The 17,852-nt window shown below is 41.1% G+C and overlaps 2 protein-coding genes across 2 annotated transcripts; both read right to left on the reverse strand.

Moving 5' to 3' along the window:
• Positions 1–3,241, reverse strand: LOC144030834 (putative ribonuclease ZC3H12C). Its single transcript, XM_077537454.1, has 5 exons — positions 2,622–3,241; positions 2,290–2,429; positions 1,990–2,224; positions 1,800–1,906; positions 1–1,292 (listed from the first exon to the last, which is right to left on the reverse strand). The coding sequence occupies exons 1-5, from the start codon at positions 3,239–3,241 to the stop codon at positions 1–3; spliced, it is 2,394 nt and encodes a 797-aa protein (XP_077393580.1).
• Positions 3,242–10,998: 7,757 nt separating this feature from the next.
• LOC144030957 (interleukin-1 receptor type 1-like) lies at positions 10,999–16,564 on the reverse strand. The gene is made up of 12 exons (XM_077537625.1): positions 16,486–16,564; positions 15,575–15,827; positions 15,308–15,500; positions 14,969–15,127; positions 13,385–13,436; positions 13,223–13,288; positions 12,561–12,684; positions 12,190–12,341; positions 11,952–12,089; positions 11,612–11,812; positions 11,390–11,520; positions 10,999–11,304 (listed from the first exon to the last, which is right to left on the reverse strand). The coding sequence occupies exons 1-12, from the start codon at positions 16,535–16,537 to the stop codon at positions 11,014–11,016; spliced, it is 1,812 nt and encodes a 603-aa protein (XP_077393751.1). The 5' UTR covers positions 16,538–16,564; the 3' UTR covers positions 10,999–11,013.
• Positions 16,565–17,852: the final 1,288 nt, after the last annotated feature.

Consider the following 17,852-nt stretch of genomic DNA (forward strand, 5'->3'; position numbering starts at 1 on the left):
TCATGAACTACCCTGAGATTTTTCCAACAATATGGCAGCAGCCAGCTCCTGCGCGTCTATCACGCTCGGGTTCCGGCTCATCACCACCCTCACCAAATCAGTCGGGAAAATACCACAGAGGTTAATGAACACCCTCTTCCGTCGTTCCTGGTACTGAGCCCCGTCTGAGGACTCGCCCTGGAGCAGGGACTGCGGTCTTGTTCGGCGAGGGGACGGAAAGGTTGTCTGTGGTGAGACTGCAAGTCTGTTTGTCCACGGAGAGGACCAAACTTTGTCTGAAGCCGCTGGTAGATCCTGGATCGGGAAGAGATCATAACAAGGTCTGGGGGGCTGTTGGTAGTGCTGTTCCCAGGTCATTTGCATTTGTTGTTGCTCAGAATAGTTCCATCGGGCAGGAAACGATGACCCTTGGTGGTACCCTCTTGAGTCCTGGAGTGGATCCTCTTGCCAAAGGGAACTCGCCAGAAAGGAGCACGGAGAAAAGGTGGATGTTTGGGATGGATGAGGCGTAGGACCCAGACATTCTCCTGAATATCGTCTCAGAAGTGGTAAGTGAGTCGATGGAATTTGAGGGGAGAGAGACTGGGAAGGATTTTCTTTCACATTGAAATCCAGTCGTCGAACTCCTGGTGAAGTGTGCTGGCTCAGACCAGGTGGAGTTCGGTTTATGGGTCTGCTATACTGGTTGGAGCAGGGGTGCGGATGATAGTGGCGGAGGTGGTGGTGGTGGCACACTGGTCTGTCATCCAAAATCAGATCTGGGGAGAAGGACTCAGATCTGCCTTCACTGCTGCAGTCGGATCTTAGATGCCTGGCTCGGCCATCCGCCGAGTAGAAGCGCTCAGGACTCTGCGGAGTAGGAAGGTTCAGAATGGGTGAGGTCTTCAGTAGGGAGTTGTAGCCCAACACCGGAGACTTGGATTGATAAAAACTGTATCCTTTGGATCCTTGATAATCCCATCCATCTGTATTTGCAGAGAAAGGCAACCTCTCTGCTCTGGGCTGCCCGAGAACGCTTTTACCAGATCCCCTGCGTTCTTCTACTTTGAACTGCACCCTGAGACTATCCTCCAGGAGGTCGGTGAGGGACCTTGCAGCTTTCTTTGGGGTTATCCGGCCGGATTCGGATGGCGTTTGGCTCCTGGCCATCAGGATGTCTTCGTTCTGGCCTTTGGGAGCTGCAGAGGACATTTTAGCGCTGGCTCGGAGCTCGTCAGCTACTGAACGCAGAGGCTGGCTGCTACGTTCTGGGTGGTAGAACTTGCACTTGTGACCGTACGTACACTTCTTACCTAAGTAAGAACAGAGGCAAGTTCTGATCAAAAGGACATTTTTTGAATCAGCGACTTACATACACATTATTGGGGTTCCGGAGTTCTTGCACTACATCAGGTGTGAATTTAAACCACAGAGTATCCATTTTCTTTCATTTTCACAATCAATGGTTTATCCACCGCTTAGCCTTATTTCATAATTGGCCCCACCACCTGATGCTTTCAGTGAACCTCTAACCTATTGCAGAGTGCTAAATTTGACGCATTGACTAATGGGGTATATGCCACGGAAGAGGCGGGACGTGATTTTGCACATCAGTTTGGTTCCGGTCCAGGTTACAAAACGCGCAACCGTGGGGCCCAATGTTGGAAGCACAAGTATTTTGACGCAGCCTACACGTCGCAAACTGAACCGGAACCAAACCGATGTGCAAAAACAGTCCCACCTCTTCCGTGGCATATACCCAATTGGTTCAAGCCCCAACTGTGCCTCCATAAAATCTAATAAAAAAGGAAATGTTTTACCATATGGACACGGCTGTTTCCTGTGTTCTGGAATGACCGCTCGCTTCCTCAGGAAGTTCTCCAAGCTGGGTCCATGCCGTCCGAGCGGGTCATCTGGTGGCATAAATCTAATGACGGTAGATGGAAGATGAGTTAAAAATAATCAGTCCCCTCACTTTGGGGAATTGGAAGGGCACAAAAAAGCATTTACTTGTCATTGACAAAGGAGTACATCAGAAGGCGCTCGTCAATGAACTTCTTCCACTCCGTCTTCTCGTTGGCTAGGTCGCGATAGTTGTCGTTGGAGACGATGATGCCGTCCGACTCATAGGCTAACTTGACGATGAAGCGGTCATCGTAGCAGACCACACGCCGTCCCTGTACACGACGGGATGGCGTGAAAACCAGGATCTTGTTTTTCTCCAGTTGCCGCAAGACATCCTGGTCTGTAGAAAAGAAAGTTTGTCATTTTGAAAAGCTGAAGGACTCTGGTGTGTGTGTGTGTGGTTACCTGTGATGAGAGCATCCGGACGGCATTGCTCCTTCCTCCAGGCAGGGACAAAAACCGTGATGTCACTGTGGCCTCGCTCCAAGAACCAGTCAACTGCCAGCTGGATGCCTTGACAGGAGAACACCTCCTTGTTGCCGTGACTGAAGTAGTGAGAGGGACATGAGTGTCAATTATTTGCTAGACTTTACATCAAAGGATAGTACTAATGATGTTTACAGTAAAAGCACAGAAGTTGTTGTTGGAACTTGGGGCTTGTTTCATTCAGGGTCGCCACAGTAAATCACTCACAATGTATTTGGCACAAAAATGCCTGATGGTAAATGGAACCTCACCTCATGGCCACGTTACTTCCATCCACGACAACAGGCCGAAGGTTGTCTTTGTCCTCCAGGAGTTTCGACGAACACAGTAGCCTGCATGAATCCACCAAGGAGTATCCGGAAGAGGGTGGAGGAGACTGAGATCCTCCAACATCTCTCGGTGGCCCCACCGGCTCCGCCTTGGTTCCCAGTTTGACCAGTTCTCCTAAGATGTCGTTGATAAGTGCGTCCGGGCCTAGTTTCTGCAGCACCATCAACACCAGTTCTTCCGAGTAGCCCAGCTTCAAAGCAAATTCCACTTTGGTGCGGCAGTCGGTTTTCTGCGGATTCTCCGCCTGGTCCACCCCAGTGGGGAAGTTCCTGTTTTCCACCTGGGTGCAAGCGTTGTGGTGACGCTCATCTTCGCTGTCTCCGCTCTCCTCTGAGAAAAAACTACTGAAGCTAGTGCTGCTGCTATCCAAGCTATTGGTGCTGTCGCTAAGGCCAGAGCCTCCAGAACCCGACGCCGGTGTGGTTGAAACCTTGCCGACGTCCTTTGGATCGCTTGGGCCATCCACGTGGAGGTAGTCCAGATCCAGCCCCGGGCTGAGGATGTGGCCTGTCCCATCCTCCACATGGTCCCTCAGGCCCATGAAGCCGCCTCACACATTCAGACCCGGGCGTTGGCGAGCAGTCTCGATTAAGCGGGGCTCTTTTTTAAAGTCTTACCTTAAAAAAAAAAAAAAAAAAAAAAAGAGGGATAATGGTTCATTCAGGTGCACCTTGGTGGCTAGCTGTTTTGATACTTTACAATCCACTACAGTCCGTAACACTTATTTTAGAGGTTTCCTGCCAGGCTGGTTTACACTAATGCCCACTTGAAGCCTTCTATCCACTGTGACAAACTTCCAACTTTAGTATTAAGATTTCGAGGTGGATGCTCCCTCTTGGCCCCACCCTCTGCATGCCCCTGGTTTGAAACCCTAAACTAGTTTAAAATCCTTTGAGATTCTAACCCAAGATCTGTGTGCGTGGGGTTATAAGTGTGTCTGGCTTGCACCTTTTGAGCAAAGCAGCTGCCAGCCAATCTGTCCTTCTGTGACACCAAGTATTGTTCCCGACGATCCGCACAGACGGCGATTTTTATTTTTTTTTAACCTCCCCCCACTGTCTTTCTCTCTCTCTCTCGCTCTCTCTCTCTCTCTCACACACACACACACACACACACCCACGCACGATTATCAGCCATGCAGCTGCCAGACGGAAACAAACACGACACAAACACCGCAACTTACCTCAACAGCTATATTGTTCATATTAGTATTTTCCAGAACATTTAATACATTTTATTCCAAAAAGTAGTTTAATAATTTGCTTAATTATTAATAATGAAACAACAATAATTTTCTTTTTATTATTATTTTATGATAAATAAGAAACTTTTTTTTTTTAGGTGTGAATTGGAAGATTTCCCATGCTGAAGCAAACCTTGAATATATCTCAGATGTTTTTTTGTTTTTTTTTTCTCTCATTTGTTAAACAATTGTACATGCAATTCAAAGATATGACTAAAATAAGCAATACAAAAACATTTTTTATGAAATAAATGGTGAAATAGTTATAATTGAATGAATGGTAAACATTTGGCTCTTGCACAACATGCATGCCTACTACGCTAAGGTGGCACTTTGAGTAGTTTTCACGAAGTTTGCAGTACTTCAATTTACACGCAATCAACTCACAAAATAACACATCTGCTGAGTAATATCCAGTCACGATTGGGGGGAGGGGGTGGGGGGGGCTGCACCTCATGCCTCCACAGCAAGCAGATGCTTCTTCAGCCAGTGATCTCCCTCGGGGAGTGTGTGAGGTTTGCCCCTCTTTGCCCCCCTCCCCTGAGGCCTGGAAAAGCCTCCACATGGCGCTCGGGTGCCTGCTGGGCGGCTGCCAGGGACCGGCTGGAGAGTGGGGGGTGGGGGGATAGTGGTCCGGTGGGGTTTGATTGTACAAAAGCGGTGCAGAGAGGGGGAGGGGCAACAGATGCCTACTGAGGACACACTTTGAAAGCATCCTGCAACTGGTGGTGCCCCACCCCCTCCAACCAGAGATGCATGTTACCAGTGTGTGTGTGCACGTGCACTCACTTTCACCTCTGACGTGCGCACACACATACACACACATACGTCTGGTTGCCGGAACACCCCGGACCACCTGACCCCCGCAGACAAAGTCCTGAAAGCTGTTCCTAATATTTTGACCAGTTTCTGTCATGACGAGACAAGTCAACGGCCACATGACAAACTTTCTCATTCTGCCGTTTCATCCATTTTTGGAATATTGATGTTAATATTTTGGATGTAACTGATTTTCTGGAGGACACAACCTTTGTAAGATTGCAAGGGGAAAAAAAGGTGTGTATTAACTTCAGGTGAGAAACAAAAATTGAATGAATATACGTTATTTATTAGGGGTGAGAGAAAAAAATAATATTGCACTATATTGTTGCGCTCTCTGTTGCAATAAATTATCGATACACTGACGGTAGATATCAATGTAATGTGTCCAGTTGTGCAGTGTTATGTTATAAATGTTTATGCACTTTAATTTGTCTCACTTTACAATGGTTACAGTTAAAAGGCTCAGAGGCAGTGAGGCACTATGCAGAACTTTGTACATTGTACAAAGTTTTGGAATTGAATAAATGCATAATTAGACATTTTCCTTTTTATGGGCATTTGTTGGCTTTTTCAGTCACATATCGTGATATGTCGCTAACATTTTTTTGGACAATATATCAAAAATCGTACATATAGCGTATCGTGATATTATCGATATCGTGAGCCAAATATCGTCACAGTATCGAATCGTGGTTTACCCATATCGTCCCACCCCTATTATTTATGTAAAATAAATAAACAACCATTTTTTAAAAAATTGATTACATTTATAACATTTTGTAAAGTTAGAATATGGTAGGAAAATTCATCTATTTCATTATTTTATCCGAAATATGAGCAAATACAAAACAACTGCTGCCAAATTTCTATATTAAAAATCATTTTTATTGTTATGTAGCCTATTATTGTTGTTGAATTTGGGGGTTTGTTTGCTGTAAGCTGTCATCAAAATAAAATTAATATCAAGTCAAATATTTTGCTATGTCTGGGCTGTATCTACACAATATGTGTTTGATGTTTTGAATTAGGCTGGTGAAATAAATTAAGCTTTCACATGATTCAAATTTATTGAGATGCCACCTGCAAGTACGGTAAATACATTTTTTTTTCAATTTATATCATTTTTTTTTATGTAAATCTACTATGTCTATTTTTAAGCTTTTAATATATTTTAAAATGTTCTTCCTAAAATTTTTGATTTGTGTTTATCATGATTTTTGTGCATGTTTAACCATTAACAATTGAGAGGGGAACGTTAAATATATGCATATGAAATGTATGCAAAATTGTTTATTTTCAACACTTTGTCTGCCTTAAAAAAAAATAAAATTTTTAACTATTTAAAACGTATTATTTTCTAATAATTTTAGTTAGGCAGACCATTCATATAACGTATGAAAAAAAAATGAATTCAAATGATTATGTATGTATATTATGATTTTTAGGCACTTTTTTGGATACACTTCTGTTGTGCTATTGATTTTTTTTTTTATTAAATTGTATATATAATACAGGTTATTTGTAGATGAGGTCAGAAAAAATCATTTCATTTGTCCATTAAAAAAAAAAGAAGACTTTATCCATAATTAATTTCATATATATTTTATTAATTGTAAGGTGTAAGTGCAACAAATAATACATATAATGCAAATGAAATATTTCAGGACCTTTGCCATATAATTTTTTTTAGCACCTTTAAAAACAAGGGTTTTGCAAGGTGCTTTGACAAACCAACTATGTTTTAATATGTGCTTCATGGAACACAATTTGCCCAAAATCCTCTTTAAATTATCCAAAGTAAAATGTATTTTCTTTTAATTATCATTTAGTGTTGTTGTTTTTTTTTTTATGTGACATACTTCTTCTAGGATGTGCTTCCTTGTAATCTTACTGTCATACAAATGTACTTTTGTACATTTGTATGACAGTAAGATTGAGTTTTGTGGAGAAGAGACTTACCTCACAGAAGGACCTCCAAAATTCTTGTTCTCCTTTTTTTTTGGAAGTGGAATTTCCCACAAAGCGTCTTGTAGCCAGCCAGGTACACGCTATCACCGATCCAAAAAAAATCACAATGTCCACTGGAGTGGACCTTCCTTCCTTTTCGGCAAGCCACCTTCTAGTGAGAGGTGTCCTCTCTCCTCTATGGATTACAAACACTAACTTATCCCCCCTTTTTTGTCTCCTCCCCCATTAACACACATACAATTGGAGGGGGAGGAAGGGGGCGGGGCTCAGAAAGGAAGGTCTTCACTAAGCAGCTGCATGTACACACACATACTCAATTAGCAGATGCATTCTTCAAAAATGACAATTCAAAAATACCCAAGCCCATTTTAAAATATTTTCACTGAGGGGTGCGCTCACTTTTGTTGCCAGTGATTTTGACAGTAATGGCTGTAGTTGAGTGATTTTGAGGGGAGCGCACTGCTGCACGCCAACTACACTTGCACACAGCCTTTGGAAATGATCTATTCCTCAATCAAGCTGTCATTTTAGGTCACGTTTGAATGTTCTTGGCTGTTTAAAAAAAAAAAAAAAAGTGTAAAAAGTTTGAAGCAAAGCAACCAAAAAAAAAGTAGGTTATAAAACAATTTCATGTAACCTGACTACCAGCAATTCAAATTTGTCCTCTGTAGTGGACCTTTTTAAACCTGAATATCTCACACCCAGTGCATACAATTGAATTAACACCTTTTGTGCTCTATTGAGGACATTCAGAGCTTTCCAATGATACCAAAATGTGTAGGGGTGGGGCTTTGCTACCTTTGATTGCATCGTAAAAGAAAATGGCTTCCCTCAGTGCAAGCACTTTTTCGGGAAGAGGAAAAGTAAGTGTATAACGCTTTTTATTGAACAAATTTAGGTTTTAAATGTTGTTAGCATGTAAGCACACATTAAAGTATTGTTTGAATTATTTTAACTGTATTTGAGCCTAGCATTTAAGTTATAAAAAAATGTCCTCTGTAGCTTAAATATAAAAAGTTTTTTTGTTTTGTTTTTTTCAAATATTTCTTTTGCAGTATTCCAGTTACTTCACAAAGATTGGGGAATATCAAAATAAACATGATTGGACAATATATTTTTTTTCTGGTAGTCAGCAGTTTAAAGTTAAATTTAGCTTTTTAACATTCTTAGCTGTATTACAAATCAAAAAGTAGTTTAGTGTACATCATTTAAAAAAAAAAAAGTGTTTGTATACAGGGTATTATGTACGACTACGACTCATGTTCATAACACAATACTGTACCTTAGTAACGCAGGTGTTTGTTTATGTTGGCATTAACTGTCTTGTACTGACAGAGATTCTTATTTTCCCTGAAAAGTCAACGTCCACACGTCAGGAATTTGGACATTCCACACACACAAACACAATTGGCTGTGCACATACACACAGGGGGCCCCACCCCCATCTCCCAGCAGTGATTCTTTAATTGGGGCTCAGCTGACAGGTTCTCTCCTCAGGGAGCGTGCGTGCGTGCGCGCGGACCATCTGCTTGCCGAACAGGTGTCCCGCTTGCCTCCGACCAACCATAAAATGGGCCCTCACTGTTTGCACTGTCACTGCTTGTAAAAGACTGGAAAAGACCTTTTTTTTCCCCATCAGGTAGCTCAACGATTCTTTTGTCCGATTGCCTACTGCATTAAGTGGATGCACGAATACAAGACAGAAAAGTGAAGTTAAATCGGGAAGCTATTCGATTTTCATCATTGCATGTGGAGGGTGCAACTTGTAATAAATATGAATGTAAAAAATTTAGCTCATGAATGTTCCCATAAACTGATGTCAGTTTTGTGCAGTAGCATGAAATTTGGTAGACACATTTGGAATGAATAGACTCACAAAAAAAAGTCTCAAGAAGCATTGTCAGAAAAAATACAGAAAGTCAACCATTTTTGTTTAAAGCAGCCATTTTATCCTCATTTTGATCACGTCCAAAAGTCCTCTGAGTTGTTGAGACATTCAGCCCCCAAAGTGAGTTTTATTTAGCGGCGTGAAATTTGGTGGACATGTCTATCATGAATAGACCCACAAAAAAAGTCACAAGAAGTCATACCTGAAAGGACACAGGAAGTCAGCCATTTTGGTTTAAAGCAGCCATTTTTGCTTTATTTTGGTCATTTCCCAGGCATCATTTGAGGTTTTTGGAAAATTCGGTCCTGAAAGCCAGTTTTGTTTCGTGATATGGAATTTGGTGGACATCTCTATCAGCAGAGGTCCACAAAATAGTCTTCTGGAAGCCATGCCTCTTTTGTCCAATTTCAACCAAGACTCTAAATTTCAAAGCATTTTAATTTTGGTTATTGTTTTTGGTGAATTTTGATGATGTGGTTTAAAAAAAAAAAAAAAAGCAACTTACATGAACATTTTGGTGATTTTTCTTTTTTTGGTACACTTAAGCCAGCTGGTATCATCACACACTTTATCAGAACCCGCCCCCCAACCCCAAACGCAAACAAACTGGGGGACATGGGGTGTGCGTAAGTGTGTGCGTGTGTGTGCTGCCTACGTCCTTAAATGACCCTGAAGCCAACACAGGCCGAAGGCCAACCTTGTGTGCCTTCAAAAGCACCCAATGACCCTCAGCCCCACCCCACTGCACACACACACCACCTGCTGTTGTCAGGGGGCTTGTGCGGTCTATGGAGATGGAGTGATTGAGACATTACAGAGATTGAGCACAAAACTATAAAGCCAATCAATTCGTCATGGAAACCTAACAACTATATATATATACATACATATATATATATATATATATATATATATATATATATATATATATATATATATATATATATATATACACATACATATATATATATATATATATATATATATGTATGACGGTAGATGGAATATAACAACTATGTAAGGCTTGAAAGAAAAAAAACGATTAAAAAAACAACCTTGTATAGTAACCCTTTTTTTTTTCTTTTCTTTTTTAATGACCATGTATAATATAGTAAGGTGTTTTTTAAAAAATGAGAGGGTGAGGCTTTTTTTTTTTTTTTTTTTTTTTTTGCGACCATGTATAGTAAAGCATTTTAAAAAAGATGACCACGTATCATAAGGAGTCTTTTTTTCTTTTTCTTTTTTTTTTACCACCATGTATAGTAAAGCATTTAAAAAAAAAAGATGACCACGTATCATAAGGAGTCTTTTTTTTTTTTTTTTTTTTTTTTTTTGTTACGACCATGTAAAGCATTTTAAAAAAGATGACCATGTATCATAAGGAGTCATGTATATATAGTAAGGCTGATTACATTTTATTAAACGACCACGCGATTAGTAATTTTATTTTCTTGTTTTCTGACTCACTTGGAAGAATTCCTGCTAACGTTAAATAAACTAAAACAAAACAAGTCACTTGAATGAAGCACAATTAATAGTGATTTGTTTATTGAAGATGCAGATGTGCAATTTTAAAATGACGTACTATGGGTACTACGAATGGCGGCCATCTTCTCCCACCTGTTTAAGTCCTCTTGTTTATGTTTAATAAATTTAAAACGTCATAAATCATGTTGTTTCTACGAAGTACTGTCTCAAATGTTCTCCAATTTCAAATACTGTAAGCGCATAGGATAGTATGTCAAGAAAAGTTTCTTGGGAGGAGCAATATGGCGGCCTTGCGATGTCAAAACTCTTGTTCTATCGGCTACCTAGTCATATATAGTCAGATCAGTGATAAATGTGCACACGTGTATTTGTGTGTGCGCGGAGCGAGTGTCGGGGCACAAAGGTCAAAGGGGAACAAAAGAATGGAGCAGATCCCAGCTGCCGAGCTAAACATACAGACCACCCTGCCCCCTCCTGCTCCTTTCTTTTTATGGGAGTGTGCCACCGTCTTGCACACACACACACACACACACACGAATCCCGGGTGAGTAAGGCCAAAGGTCATATGGGGACACGCGCACAACATGCAGGCAGACAAATCCTTCTAATCCTTCTTTTTGAGACTTTTATGTCCTAGTCAGAGATACACTTTGAAACTATTAGACAAGGGGTAGGGTTTCAAAGTAGGGCTCAAACAAATGTTAAGATGTCAAAGTAGAGTTTTGAACAAGAGTTATGGTTTCACATTAGGGTTTCAATCAAGAGCAATGGTTTCAAAGTAAGGTTTTCAGCACAAGTAATGTTTTTAAAGTATGGTTTTTCATTAAAAAAAAAAACTTTAAAAGAAATGAGCGCTATTGTAAATTTTGTCTCCCTCTTGTGGTTGAAATGCAAACTACAGCACTTAAAAAGCCTCCACATTTGCCGTTGTCGTCTTTGTCTCCCTCTTGTGGGCAAAACCATCATCGATGCTGCCGGCGGGTGTGGCGGGCATGAGGTACCGAACGTTCTTCCAGAAGCGCGAGTGGCGTGTGGCGGCGCCGTGCGACTCGAGCGACCACCTTAGGGGGGCGCTCTTGGCAAGCAGATGGCGCAGGCTCGGGGGCAGATGAGCGTACTTCCCCGTCCCAGCTTGGCCCACCTGGATGACGATTACAGCCATTTTGGGTTGTGTGAGCACGTGGTGCAGAGCCACCTGATAAGACAACAAATTAGACAAAATTGACTTTTTTTTTTTCCTTTTTTTTTGGGGGGCGACATTGCGCATGTTAGTGTTGCACCTGCCAATCATGAGGCGTCACGAAGTGAGGGGAGGAGTCAAGCTCCTGATTGGATGATTCAGGGCGGGGGGCGAGAACAAGGATCAACCTGCGACTCTGTTCGATGGTCTGCTGAATCTGCTCAATGTGGTCTTAAAATAATAGGTTTCATGTTTGAAATGATAGGCTTGAAATTGAGATTAGGGTGTTTAAAGTTAGCAATGAGCGTTTGTGTTTGTTGACCTCCTCCTGGCAGGTTGTCTCTGTGCGGCACGAAGAGGCGAAATCGGCAAGCTTCCTCCAGGACGGACACCAGCTGCTCCATAAAAGCCAACATGTGCCCGACGGCGCCCTCCGGTGGCCGCTCGGAGAACTGCTCTCCTTCCTGATGCTGGCCAGCCGCTGGCGTCTCCAACAACACCAACGCGTCGTAGCGCTTTGTCGCTACAAACGCAATATTAGGGTTTCAAACATGGATTAGGGTTTCAAATTTACAGTTAATTAAATTTAAAGTTTTACACAAGGATTAGCTCTCAAAATGCTTAGTAAGAAGTCTGTTTTTGTTGTTTTTTTTTACGTGCACCTTCATCGCAGGCAGCCAAGGGCAAGTACGGTCTTAAGAGCAGCGTGATGTCTACCATGAACACTTTGATCAGGAGACCAGCAGACACACACAACAGCACAACACACACTGCAGTACGCCACACAGCTGTGAGTGTACCTGAACACAACATCCAACTTGGGTCAGCGTTTTAAAGGGGTATAGTTTCAAAGAGCAAATATATAAGTGTAGCGAATGAAGTGGCGATGCCTTCACTGACCTCTGTGTTGCAGAGACAAGGACCGCCAAGCAGCCGGGCAGAAGCCGTTGCTGCCGATGCATTTGAAGTCCTTTCGGAAATCTCGGGAAGATACTTTGGCAATGGTGAGGATCGCCGTGGCAAACGTTTTCTGGGATGGCTGAGAGGTGTGGCTAAGGAAAACACAGCAAATCGTACATTTTGGTTCCCAGCGGCCATTTTAGGGACATGACAAGAAAGAAAGAAAGAAAGAAAAGCTAATTCTGCTATTTCACTTTGTAGCTGCAATGCATATTGACAAAGTTTGATGACTTGCCATAACTTGCCTTTTTTATTTTTTTATTTTTTTTAACCAGGCTTAACATCTCGTTGCTCGAGTAAAAAGAACATACACGCTCTTGTTCTGAGTGTATCCATCGCGCTCGACATCCTTCCCGTCCACCTTCCACTGAGCCGAGCAGGAATCATCCATGTTGATTCCGCAGTACACAGAACAGTTGAGCCGCAGTTCCACGCCTGATCAGAGCAGGCAATTCAAAACACACACTTTAGTCCTTTCATATTGATTTGCTACACGATATGTTGTACATGTATCAATTTATCAAGGTCACGGGCAATGTTTGACGTAAAACCCATTCAGACTGACAAACACGAGAGGAAACAGGGAGGTGTTCGCAGGGAAATACTGACATCTAGTGGTGAAGGACAAATCACAGCGGTGCAATAATTCTTTTTGCATTAGTAAATGTTTGAAAATAAATAAAAGATCAGTATGCAATTGTATGGCTCAGTTTTAGTGTACAGCCTATGTTTTGATAATTTCAATTTCCTGTTGTCACACTTTTCAGGCACATTTTTTATTACAGCACATCGCTAAACAGGACACGCAATGCGATACAGAGTAACATAAAAATACATATGAAAAAAAATTGCGCAGAAAGTATGAGAATACATAAATACAATTTGATTAATGTAGGACATCATCTGTATAAAGACAAATGCACACAAAAGCAGGCAGGAATGTAAACATTGTCTCCTACTTTTTTTTTTTTACCTTCATCGGTGTGGATCTCCTCCTCCTCTTTAGGCGACAAGATCAACAGATCGGATGATATCGGCTCTGTGGGTCACGCCAGTTTCTTATTAGGTGCAAGAAACGTATTGATTTTCGAGAAGGAAACTTTGAGGACAAACTGTTTTCTGAACTTCTTCAAACCTGCGCCAGTTTTTAGATGTAGTCCAAGCAGGCACAACTTTACACTGACTATCTGCCACCAATATGATGAGCACAAAATAGAGCCCTTTTGCCGAGGACCACCAAGTCTCAAGTTCATATATAGTAAACCACTAGGAGATAGGATTAATTGTGAATTTAGTTTGTATCTATTGTAGCACGACAGCGAACTTTGATGACTGGGGACAAAACACATGTTGAGTTATGAGAGGGTGAGATGCTTCCATTTTTTGAAAAATTCAACCTCTGAAGCCAATTTGACTTTAAAACTTGTAATTTGACAGGCGTGTCTATAATGAGTATCGACACCCCCACACGCACACACACGCACCCCCACAAAAAAAAAAGTGTTAGGGAGCTACCGGAAATTCTGAAAAGACACAGGAAGTCTGCCAAGTTATTTGAACCTGTGCAGTTTAGGTCACGGGCAATGTTTGACGTAAAACCCATTCAGACTGACAAACACGAGAGGAAACAGGGAGGTGTTCGCAGGGAAATACTGACATCTAGTGGTGAAGGACAAATCTACCGTCTTTCCGGAGCTACCGGAAATTCTGAAAAGACACAGGAAGTCTGCCAAGTTATTTGAACCTGTGCAGTTTAAGGTTATTTTGGAAATTTACAAGAGAAATCTTTGGAAAAAATTACCCCCCCCCCCAAAAAAAAAAAAAAAAAAAAAGATAGTTTTACTTAAAATTTGATAGAAAAATATATTGAGTCGACCTACAAAAAAGTCTGAAGAAAGACACAGGAAGTCTGCTATTTTGGTTCCAACTTCCAAGCAGTCTTTTTTTTTTTTTTTTTTTTTTTTTTTTTTTTTTTTTTTTTTTTTTTAAATTTAGCTATCTTCACAGGACTTTCAAAAATGTGGAAAATCCAGTCCCCAAAGCCTCTTTCAAATCTAATCTAAGATCTAATTTGGTTGGAATGTCTCTTATGAGTAGACCCACAAAAAAGTCCCAGGAAGCCATGCCGAAAAGCAGCAGGAAGTCTGTCATTTTGGTTTGCAGCGACTATTTCAGGGGTCTCTTTAGTCATTTTCCGAGATACCCTTAATTCAATTTTATTAATTTCTCTCAAAGTTCAGCCCACAAAAACTGGTTTTATTTGGCAACAGAGTTGTAATTTGGTCGCTATGTCTATCATGAGTAGACCCACAAAAAAGTCTCAGGGTCCTTCGCATAGATATAAAAACTAGATGTCTTATGCATGGCGGAGAAACGATGCCTGTTCAGCCATCTTAGGACAGGAGACAGCTCTCGTTCACTGTGCTGTAGTCTGCACTTGTTGGATGATTTATTTACTTAAAAGCTTGTAACTCTCTGAATTCTTGACGGATAAACAGATTGGTTTACTACAAACCTTAATATCGTGGCTCTGATTCAGCCTTGTGTCATATTAACAACACAAATGAAAATTGGTGGAGAATTTGGGAGTGATCGAGCAGCCCTGACCCAAGATGGCCGCCCTTTGGTTAGGTTTCTTCCCATTAGCTCACAGTGCAGACGAGCCATCTAGTGTTTATATCTATGGTCCAGTGCTTGGAGACGTTTCCATGTTTCATTTGGACTCACTTCCGGTTACGATCTCCCAGGAGCCCGACGACGTGTACGAGTATCCCGCATGAGTCCACGTGCACACGCATGTGTACACACCCTCGTCCTCTGCCATTATGTTGTGTAGCCACATGCTAACTTTCTGCTGACCAATAAGTAGCGTGTCGTTCTGGAGAAAAAAAAAATCACATGCACAAACACGTCATGCAAAGTTTCAAAAGGGTGAGCATGCACAGAACTTAATTTTAGTGTATTTCCTTTTTGTATTCACTGGCTAAAGCCTCAACATCTTACTTAAAAAGTGAATGATAGTTGATTTAATGAACACATACTGTCGGTGTGTCCTCACCTTGTACCAGCTGAAGGTTCCGTTCAGCCTCCTGCAGATTTTAGCCACCGGGTCAGGACACACCACCAGACGTCTGCGCTTTGTGGAAACAGCCCAAGTTCCGTAAAAGTGACGCTTATCGTCAAGATAACTCGCTTCCAGGACTTGGATTTCGACATAAGAGTTCTCGCACGCATTATCCGAGAGATTCTGCCTGGAAAAGGCAGAGGACGCTTCAGAGTCACGCAAACCGGGAACGCGTCAACGAGAACCGGAACGTTCCCTCACCGAGCCGTGTAGAAACCGCCGTCCTCCGCGGTGACGTTCAAGAGGAAGAGCGCGCCGCCGTGGTGATGAATCCTCTCGCTCTCGTTGGACGGGATGACGACGAGGTCGTCGCCCGAAGATTGTCGGAACCACGTGAACCTTTCCAAGGCCACCTCGGAGTCGGTCACGATGTACGGAACAAAATGGAAGGATTCACCTTCCAGGAGAAAGTGTTTCTCCCGGTCAAAGTCTTTGCACGGAAGCTCGGATGCAGCTAAGGAGATAATACAAAACGTTTGGTCAAGCCTCTTGATATTTTATTATTTTTTTTGTGTGTGTGTGTGTGTCTTCTGTTCATGCCTATCAAATGCCATGTTGCTAAATGGAAATGGTTTAAGGGCTGAACGTTTAGAAAAAAAACTTCAAGGGCATTCTGGAAATAATCAAAATAAGCCAAAAATTGATACTTCAAACCAAAATGGCCGACTTCATGTGTGTTTTCAGACAAATTCTTGAGTTTTTTTTTTGTGGCTCCACTCTTGATAGATATGTCAACCAAATGTCAGGATCCTAAATGAAATTGGCTATGGGGGCTGAATTTTCTGCATAAATAAATAATTAAAAAAATAACTAAATGAATAAATAGGGAACTTCTCCTTTTTTTTTTTTTTGTGGGTCGACACATACCAAAATTTCAAGTTGCTCAATGAAACTAGTAGCTTCGCTCGGGGGGCTGAATTTTGCCAAATTTTGAAGGATCCCCACCAATGAAGAGATTCCCGAAATGACCACAACAAACCAAAACCACTGACTTTCTCTGCAGTTCAGCACATGATTTCTTGAGACTTTTTATGTGGGTCTGCTCGCGAAACACATGCCTACAAAATTCATGCTAATATGTGAAACTGCATTATAATGCACCACATGCCTACCCGAATACTGAAGTGTGACAGTCACCATCAGAATGAGTCTGAGGAAATCCATCTCCACCTAAAAGACAACATGATTCCTTTTTATTTATTTATTCATTTTTGTTAGCTCAGCATCCCAAACACTTATATTTTCATCTTGTTAGCTGCCAATGTGTTCATCTAAGTATACTTTTTTCAGCCTTATTGTACGACATCTGACCTCACTTTCGTCGCTTCCTGATTGATAAGGCAACACGTACTGGTACATGTTGTGCCAGTAACGACTCTGATGCAAGGTGCCAGTAAAACAAGATGCCATCTTGTCGAAATGATAACACATTTAGGTTGGACTAAAACAAAATCAACATTAAATAAGATGATAGATTAAAAATGAAAATGGAAATACAACAATTGATAAATTGGCTAATTTGAAGAAGTACAATGAAAAAAATAAATTTTTAAAAATACATTGCACAACTCAAGTGTAGGATGGCATATTAGGGCCACATATAAATATATTTTTTTTGGCGGGTGGGGGCAATATCCCGACAAAAAAAAAAAACTTACAAACCTGGCACTTTATACAGTTTTTTGTTGGAATATTACCCCACACGAAAAAAATATATGTGGCCCTAATACACAGTCGTACAAGCGTATATGAAAAATAAATCACAAATTACAAAATAAAAGATTTTTTTTTTTTTTTTGGGGGGGGGAATTATAATATTCCCAATTTGTTTTACTTAAACATTTAGTAAAAATGTGCAACAAATTAAAATAAGAAAACAAAAATCTAATTCAGTTTTGTTATATATATATATATATATATATATATATATATATGTGTGTGTATATAACGATGCGGATGTTTCTTACCTCTTAGAAAAATGTGCACACAGCTGCTCTTCTAAAAGACCTTTTTAAGCCATCTCCTCTCTCACATTCACTCTCTCTCTCTCTCTCTCTCTCTCTCTCTCTCGCCACACACATAGTAAGAAATTGATTGTAGAATTTATAAGAACTAACTGGCAAAAAAAAAAAGTCTCCAGTTAAATTCTTGTGAAATCTCATTCAATTACTGTGAATATCTTTTACAGTATGTTACTGTATTTTTACAAGTATTCAGTGTAATCTAGTTTACAACTGTTTATCGTCATAATTTACTGACAATTAAAGTTGCCAGTAAATCCCTGTAAATAAATAATACAGTATGTTGTAAAATCCATCCATCCACTTTCTTAACCGCTTATTCCTCATAAGGGTGCTGGAGCCTATCCCAGCTGGCTTCGGATAGTATGCGGGTACACCCTGAACTGGTTGCCAGCCAATCGCAGGGCACACAAAGACGAACAAACATCCACACTCACAATCACACCTAGGGACAATTC

This window comes from Festucalex cinctus, chromosome 11 (genome assembly GCF_051991245.1).
Source record: "Festucalex cinctus isolate MCC-2025b chromosome 11, RoL_Fcin_1.0, whole genome shotgun sequence".
NCBI lineage: Eukaryota > Metazoa > Chordata > Actinopteri > Syngnathiformes > Syngnathidae > Festucalex > Festucalex cinctus.